Source organism: Vitis vinifera, chromosome 13 (assembly GCF_030704535.1).
Source record: "Vitis vinifera cultivar Pinot Noir 40024 chromosome 13, ASM3070453v1".
Classification (NCBI taxonomy): Eukaryota; Viridiplantae; Streptophyta; class Magnoliopsida; order Vitales; family Vitaceae; genus Vitis; species Vitis vinifera.
The window spans coordinates 18,847,509-18,856,048 of record NC_081817.1 but is presented as its reverse complement, the minus strand read 5'-3'; the positions used below and the strand labels follow the sequence as shown (position 1 = coordinate 18,856,048).

Here is an 8,540-nt window from a genome sequence, read left to right as displayed (position 1 = left end):
ATAAAATTTTTATTTTTCAAATATTAAAACGACTAGAATTTTTTTTTTAAATCACTAAAAAAACACTCTAAAGTACTTCTTATTTTCTGTTTTTAAAAACAAAAATTGGTAAAAACTTCCATGTAACAAAATAGAAATTCTTAACAAAAAATATAGATTTAGTTCATGCCCGTAAAAATTATTTTTAAAAAATTTTAAAATTTAAGATAGTATATCTCAATTTGAAATTAGGGTGATTCTATGGTGTTGAAAGTAATTTTTCTATGGAATATGAAAATAATTGGTGGTCCACTAAAAACAACCACATAATATTAATCTAAATTTAATTTATATGTATTTATTTATACTTAAATATCATTTATTTGTGTCATGGTTTTATACTACTAAAAATATTAATGATATTTAAAGATTTCACCCTAGAAAATTTTAAAAATATTTCTTAAAAGACCATTCTTTTTTTCTTCCTTCACAACTTTTGCTTTTTTAGTAAAATTTTCATTTTTATAACAAAATTATATATTAAAAAAAAAATGAGACTAAGACATAAATAAATGAAATTAAGTTACAAGACAACCGAATTTAAATTTAAAGGTGTATACCTTTTCTATTTCAAAAATGTCAAAATTTATAATAGAAATTATTAAATTCTTTAAAATAATTTTAGAGGTTTTTGTTATAAAATAATTAAAATTATTGAAAATTTCTAATGATTTTTTTTTCCTTTTAAAAAATATAATTATAACAATGGTCATGACTCATGTTTCACGTGCGTGCACCTTCCAATAATTTAATAAATTGCCTTCTCTCAGTTAGACTAAATCTATTAAAATATGTGACAGCTGTCTGCAAAATAATATAGTGGAGATTTTGATTTGTTTATTTTGTGTGGTGCACATGGCTTACTAATCCTGCTCTCAGGCTTCCATTTTCATCTTCCTCTTCCCCTTTCTCTCTCTCTCTGCAAACTGATCACCATGGAAGTTGTTGGAGAGGTTGTTCTTTCTGTGTCCCTTGAACTCTTGTTCAGCAAACTGGCCTCCTCTGATTTGTGGAAGTACGCACGCCAAGAGCAAGTCCACACCGAGCTCAAGAAATGGAAGACAAGACTGTTGGAGATTCGGGAAGTGCTCGACGATGCTGAGGACAAGCAGATCACTAAGCAGCACGTGAAAGAATGGCTCGCACATCTCAGGGATTTGGCTTATGATGTGGAGGACGTCTTGGACGAGTTTGGCTACCAAGTGATGAGAAGAAAGTTGGTGGCGGAGGGTGATGCGGCCAGCACAAGCAAGGTACGCAAATTCATCCCTACTTGTTGTACTACTTTCACTCCAATTCAGGCTATGCGGAATGTTAAGCTGGGGTCCAAGATAGAGGACATCACTCGCCGATTAGAAGAAATTTCAGCTCAGAAGGCTGAGCTCGGTTTGGAAAAGCTCAAAGTGCAGATCGAAGGCGCCAGAGCAGCTACTCAAAGCCCAACCCCTCCACCACCTTTGGTATTCAAACCTGGGGTATACGGCAGGGATGAAGATAAAACCAAGATACTAGCCATGCTTAATGATGAATCCCTCGGTGGCAATCTGTCTGTAGTCTCGATCGTGGCCATGGGTGGGATGGGAAAAACTACGCTGGCAGGTCTAGTGTACGATGATGAGGAGACATCCAAACATTTTGCTTTAAAAGTTTGGGTTTGTGTGTCTGATCAATTTCATGTGGAGACCATAACCAGGGCAGTTTTACGGGACATTGCTGCAGGCAACAATGATTCGCTGGACTTTCATCAAATTCAACGCAAACTGAGGGACGAAACCAAGGGAAAAAGATTTTTGATTGTTCTTGACGATTTGTGGAATGAGAAATATGATCAATGGGACAGCCTACGCTCCCCTCTCTTGGAGGGAGCACCGGGAAGCAAGATCCTCGTCACCACTCGTAATAAAAATGTTGCAACTATGATGGGAGGAGATAAAAACTTTTATGAGCTAAAACATTTGTCTGACAATGATTGTTGGGAGTTGTTTAAAAAACATGCTTTTGAAAACAGAAATACCAATGAGCATCCGGACTTGGCATTGATAGGAAGGGAAATTGTAAAGAAGTGTGGAGGCCTGCCCTTGGCAGCAAAAGCACTTGGTGGTCTTCTGCGCCATGAACACAGAGAAGATAAGTGGAATATTATACTAGCTAGCAAAATATGGAATTTACCTGGTGATAAGTGTGGTATTCTTCCAGCGTTGAGATTGAGCTACAATCATCTCCCTTCACATTTAAAAAGGTGTTTCGCTTATTGCGCACTATTTCCCCAAGATTATGAGTTTAAGAAGGAAGAGCTAATCCTCTTGTGGATGGCGGAGGGGTTAATTCAACAATCAAATGAGGATGAGAAAATGGAAGATCTTGGTGATGATTATTTTTGTGAACTATTGTCAAGGTCATTTTTCCAATCGTCCAATAGCAATAAATCACGATTCGTTATGCATGACCTTATCAATGATCTAGCTAAATCTATTGCTGGAGACACATGCTTGCATTTGGATGATGGGTTGTGGAATGATTTGCAACGCTCCGTTCCTGAAAGTACTCGTCATTCATCATTCATCCGTCATGACTATGATATCTTTAAAAAATTTGAAAGGTTTGATAAGAAAGAGTGCTTGCACACGTTCATAGCTTTGCCGATTGATGAACCTCATTCCTTCATAAGTAATAAGGTGCTTGAAGAATTGATACCAAGGTTAGGGCACTTAAGGGTGCTCTCATTGGCTCATTACATGATAAGTGAGATACCGGATTCATTTGGTAAGTTGAAACATTTGAGATACCTTGATTTGTCCTACACCAGTATAAAATGGTTACCCGATTCAATTGGTAATCTTTTTTACCTTCAGACATTGAAATTATCATGCTGTGAAGAGCTTATCAGGTTGCCTATTAGCATCGGTAACCTAATCAATCTTCGACATCTTGATGTTGCTGGTGCAATAAGATTACAAGAAATGCCTGTACAAATTGGCAAACTAAAAGATTTGCGGATATTGTCTAATTTCATTGTGGACAAAAACAACGGTTTGACAATCAAGGAGTTGACGGGCATGTCACATCTGCGAAGACAACTTTGCATTTCGAAATTGGAAAATGTGGTGAATATTCAAGATGCAAGGGATGCCGATTTAAAATTGAAGCGTAACCTTGAAAGCTTGATAATGCAGTGGAGTTCTGAGCTGGATGGTTCAGGGAATGAAAGGAATCAAATGGATGTCCTTGACTCTCTACAACCTTGTTTGAATCTGAACAAACTCTGCATTCAGTTGTATGGTGGTCCAGAATTCCCACGTTGGATAGGGGATGCCTTGTTCTCTAAGATGGTGGATCTAAGTCTCATAGATTGCAGAAAGTGCACGTCTTTACCATGCTTGGGGCAGTTGCCATCGCTCAAACAGTTGAGGATCCAAGGAATGGTTGGAGTAAAAAAAGTGGGTGCAGAGTTTTATGGAGAGACTCGTGTTTCTGCAGGTAAGTTTTTCCCATCACTAGAGTCTCTACATTTTAATAGCATGTCAGAATGGGAGCACTGGGAGGATTGGTCTTCCTCAACAGAGTCATTATTCCCTTGTCTCCATGAGCTTACAATTGAGGATTGCCCCAAATTGATTATGAAACTACCCACTTACCTACCTTCTCTTACAGAGCTCTCTGTTCACTTTTGTCCAAAATTGGAGTCTCCACTTTCAAGACTTCCACTGCTGAAGGAATTACATGTAGGAGAATTTAATGAGGCGGTCTTGAGCAGTGGAAATGACCTCACCTCACTCACCAAGTTAACAATTTCTAGGATTTCAGGGCTTATCAAATTGCATGAAGGATTTATGCAATTTTTGCAAGGGCTTCGGGTTTTGGAAGTATGGGAATGTGAAGAACTCGAATATTTGTGGGAGGATGGTTTTGGATCGGAAAACTCTCTTTCTCTTGAGATTAGAGATTGTGATCAACTTGTATCCTTGGGATGCAATCTTCAGTCTTTGGCAATAAGTGGATGTGCTAAACTAGAGAGGCTTCCAAATGGATGGCAGAGTCTAACATGCCTTGAAGAATTGACAATCAGGGATTGTCCAAAGCTAGCGTCATTTCCAGATGTAGGTTTCCCACCAAAGCTGAGAAGTCTTACTGTTGGAAATTGTAAAGGTATAAAGAGTCTACCTGATGGCATGATGTTGAAGATGAGGAACGACACTACTGACAGCAACAACTCATGCGTCCTTGAATCCTTGGAAATAGAGCAGTGTCCATCTCTCATTTGCTTTCCAAAAGGGCAATTACCCACCACCCTTAAGAGTCTACGCATATTGGCTTGTGAAAATCTCAAGTCACTTCCAGAAGAAATGATGGGCATGTGTGCCCTTGAAGACTTTTTGATAGTTCGGTGTCATTCTCTTATTGGATTACCGAAAGGTGGGTTACCCGCCACTCTCAAGAGACTCACAATAAGTGATTGTAGAAGGCTAGAGTCTCTACCAGAGGGAATAATGCACCACCATTCCACCAATGCTGCTGCTCTCAAGGAGCTTGAAATAAGTGTTTGTCCATCTCTCACATCCTTCCCAAGAGGCAAGTTTCCATCCACCCTTGAGCGACTTCACATTGAGAATTGTGAACACCTCGAGTCAATTTCAGAGGAGATGTTTCACTCTACTAATAATTCACTTCAATTTTTAACCCTCAGGAGGTATCCTAATCTCAAAACCCTACCAGATAAAAAAGCTGGTATTGTAGATTTTGAAAATCTGGAATTGTTGCTTCCTCAGATAAAAAAGCTCACCCGTCTTACAGCGCTTGTCATTCGTAATTGTGAGAATATCAAGACCCCCCTATCCCAATGGGGCCTTTCCAGACTCACCTCTCTTAAAGACCTCTGGATTGGTGGCATGTTTCCAGATGCAACTTCCTTTTCGGATGACCCCCACTCGATTCTTTTTCCTACAACTCTCACCTCCCTTTACCTTTCAGATTTCCAGAATCTGGAATCCCTAGCCTCCCTGTCTCTCCAAACCCTCACCTCTCTTGAAATTCTAGCAATCTACAGTTGCCCTAAGCTCCGGTCGATTTTGCCAAGGGAAGGACTATTGCCTGACACCCTTTCACGACTGTATGTGTGGTGTTGCCCACATCTAAAACAACGGTACTCGAAGTGGGAAGGAGATGATTGGCCCAAGATTGCCCACATCCCCCGTGTGGTGATAAATGACTAATCCATCTCTGAGTAATAAATAAGGTATTACATTTCATTCTCAACACATCATTCCTCCTCTTTCTCTTCTCAACACCATTTTTGCTAAAACTTTTAACAAGAAAACAGCTCTTGACATGGCTCCTGGCTTGGTATTTTCCCAGTGTCTAATTTTCTCTATAATCTGTCACAATAAAAAATGAGTATTACTACTTCTGCCTTGCCAGGTGCAATAAATGACCTTTAAATTTCTTTTACACAGAGGCTATACTAGAGGAAGTTCTAGTTTATTGACTTGGTTTGGTTTACTAATTAGATGACATTATCACTTCACTTATTGTAGTTCTAATGAGGTCATTTACTGGAAAAACGGTGTCAATTTGAGAAAGGGGAAGAATGACGTTATATAGATCTCATTCCTAAAATAGTGATCAATGAAGTGCTATTTTAATCAAAGTGCCACTCCGCCAATACACAGTCAGGTAATTCCTTTGCGCTTAAACTTTTCTTTCAAGTTCCAATTTATTCGCTAGTCATGTTTATTAGCAAGTCATTCAAATTGCTTTGTTTTTTTCTTGCTTCAATATACCAAATTTTATGGACAACTTTAATGACTTGAATTTCAATGCTTTTAAATAATTTTATTCACAATTTCATGTGTTTGATTAAACTCATTTAATTGGAATTAAACACGTTTAAATTATCGATTTAACAACATCTAAAACATTTTTGGTTCCTCAAAAGTGTTAAATAAATTTCTCATAGATTTTTGTTTTTCCCTCAATTTTCCGATAAATAATCAAACAAGAGAAAAAGTTTATAATTTTTTCCCTACTTTCCCATAAATTTTTTGAGAACCAAAATAGTTTTGTAATTACTAATTTTAAAAAATTATTAAATTCATATATATATATTTACTCTTTCCTTTCTCATGCAAGAAAAAGGAAATTATGTGTGCTAAATTTATCAAACCAAACTAATCATCATTTTTTGTATTTTTTTCCTTTTCATTTCAGTGTTCATTATAAGTAATCAAGATGAGCATAGAAGATTTCTTATGATAAACAAAGTTTCGATTATGACCATGGAAGAAACATGTAAGGTAAACAACAATAATTTTATGCCAATGTTTTTTAGATATGAGATCATTTAGAATTCATATGAAGTATTTTATGATACTTGAGTTCGTCAAATTTTTTAGATGTTTGAACTCTCCTTTGGTTCAGCAGCTTGCAGTGATTGGGCGTCCATGTAAAATGTGCTCTAACCAAGTGGACTTCTTCAAAAGGTAAGCAGTAGGCATAAATCTCTTCTTGAGATAGTTGATGCACTTATTTTTGTCTCAATTTTGATGATATTTTCTTCATGTTTTGACTTTTGCAAGGAAGTGGAATATGAAGAAAGGATAGATTGTTCAGACTTTGCCTGTGGAGGAAGGGAGATTCCTGGGTGCTCAACACTTGATGCTCATTGCTCTGTTTAAGAAGAATAAGAAACTCAGAGATACAAGGTTCATCTCCCCATAATTATCTCAAATTTTTTTGAATAATTCATTTATACATTAATCAATTGAAGAGATTTTGGATCCTCTTCTGTTAAATATCTACTTGTGTATGTGATTTTTGATTCCAAGATCAGTTTCAGCCATGTCAAAAGCTGAATATACTAGTATTATAAAGTTATATCAATTCATTTTCAATAATGGAAGTCAGTTAAATCCTACATTTTATAATTTGAGCAACATAAAATGGTTTCCAAAGGAGTTAGTAGTGATTTTTTTTTTGGCCGATAGAATGGAATTTGGGTTTTATGTTGAAGGCTCAAAACATGCAATGAATGGAGTTAGTGCTTGATGATTGCAATCCAAATAAATTATAACAGGAAACAACAACTTGTATCTGTCTTAATTCCTGAAAATCTCTAGATGTCCAAGTCTCATAAGCTTTTCCACTAGATAAAGTACATACCATATTTAAGCATCTACGTATTCATGATTGTTCAATTTTGTGGTCTATAGCTAGTTGAATGATGTATGATGGCAACAATAGCCATAGGAATTATCCTCTTGAATCACTAGAGATCGAGGGATTTCCACCTCTCACATTCTTTCAGAGATATGAGCCACCCACTTCCTTTAAAGCAAATTAATAATATTTTGGTACAAGCAAATGGGGCCAATTAGGAACATAAATTACTGGAAAAAAAAAAGTCATTTGAAGTCTTTCGTAGTTGGTTAATTCTTTAATGATTGATGCTTATTTGGATTTAATATTTCTTAGCTCAGCTGATTTTAACTCATTTACTAGAATTATTTTATTGTCTAACCATCAAATCCTTGTGGAATTTTTAATGATGCAAATTAGGTACTTGTGGTGATGATATTCTTAAAACTTTTGGCGTCATTCCCTTTATGCTAAAATCAATCATGCTCATTCACTATATATAAATCTTATCTTCTTAGACATTAACTTCATATTTTTGTTTTAGTAAAAGTTTTTTGTTTTAATGAAATTTTTTGTTGTACGTGTAGTATGCCCAAATAGGTTGCACATCCTGTTGGACATCCTGTTGGAGCAGCAATGTCAAAGAAGATGTACGTTATACAAATATTTGAAGAGAAGTATCTAAATCTAGAAAGTACTAGTGTGTCTACAACCTCATAATTCCTCACTTCAGAAAATGCGGATCTCAAGTCCTACCTCATCAGATTTAGAGTCTCACATCTCTTTAATAGCTTTGTGTTGCACATTGTCCAGGTTCAGGTTTCCTTTGAGGAAACAATTTCAAGAATACACTTGCAAGGGTATTAAAAACCCTTATCTTTGTGGAGCCTCCAAATATTCACCTCTTTAAAAACTCAGTTCATTCATTTTATATTGCACATTGTTAAATGCAATTTCCTTTTGACAGGATTTCTTGCTACAACTCTCATTGATCTTTCAATGAAAATAATGTCAAATCTGGAATCCTAGCCCCTTCCATTGGTCTTCAAAACTTCATTTCTTTAACTTGTAGAGATTGAGGTATGCCTTGTTCTAGTCCTCTTTGCCAAGTGAAAGGTTGTCTTCTAAGTTTTATCAAACTTTGAAATCAAAGATGTTTCAGGGAGAATGATAGAGATTGACCCCAGATTGCCCGCTTCCTCTAAAATGAGGATACATCATAAACTCATTTTTGAACCATAATAAATTCAAATTGCAAAAATGGGTGCAGAGCCAATTCAACCCTATTCTATCCTTACATTCATTAAGGTAACTCTTATTCTCAAAACACATTTCTTACTCTTTTATCTGCATAGTACCTTGTAAATTTC

At 36.2% G+C, this 8,540-nt stretch overlaps 1 protein-coding gene across 11 annotated transcripts in view; it reads left to right on the top strand.

Moving 5' to 3' along the window:
* The first annotated feature begins 843 nt into the window (after window positions 1-843).
* Window positions 844-8,540, top strand: part of LOC100253935 (putative disease resistance RPP13-like protein 1) — a 50,828-nt gene continuing 43,131 nt past the window's right edge. For 2 of the 11 annotated variants that reach the window (XM_059741570.1, XM_059741569.1), the window contains exons 1-5: window positions 844-5,272; window positions 5,571-5,709; window positions 6,244-6,329; window positions 6,457-6,515; window positions 6,612-6,737. In XM_059741570.1, the coding sequence (XP_059597553.1) occupies window positions 975-5,249 (4,275 nt within the window). In that variant the 5' untranslated portion in view covers window positions 844-974 and the 3' untranslated portion in view covers window positions 5,250-5,272; window positions 5,571-5,709; window positions 6,244-6,329; window positions 6,457-6,515; window positions 6,612-6,737. Of the gene's footprint in view, window positions 5,273-5,570; window positions 5,710-6,243; window positions 6,330-6,453; window positions 6,516-6,611; window positions 6,738-7,757; window positions 8,479-8,540 lie in introns of all 11 variants that reach the window. The other 9 variants (XM_019224615.2, XM_019224613.2, XM_019224614.2 and 6 more) reach the window with 9 other exon arrangements.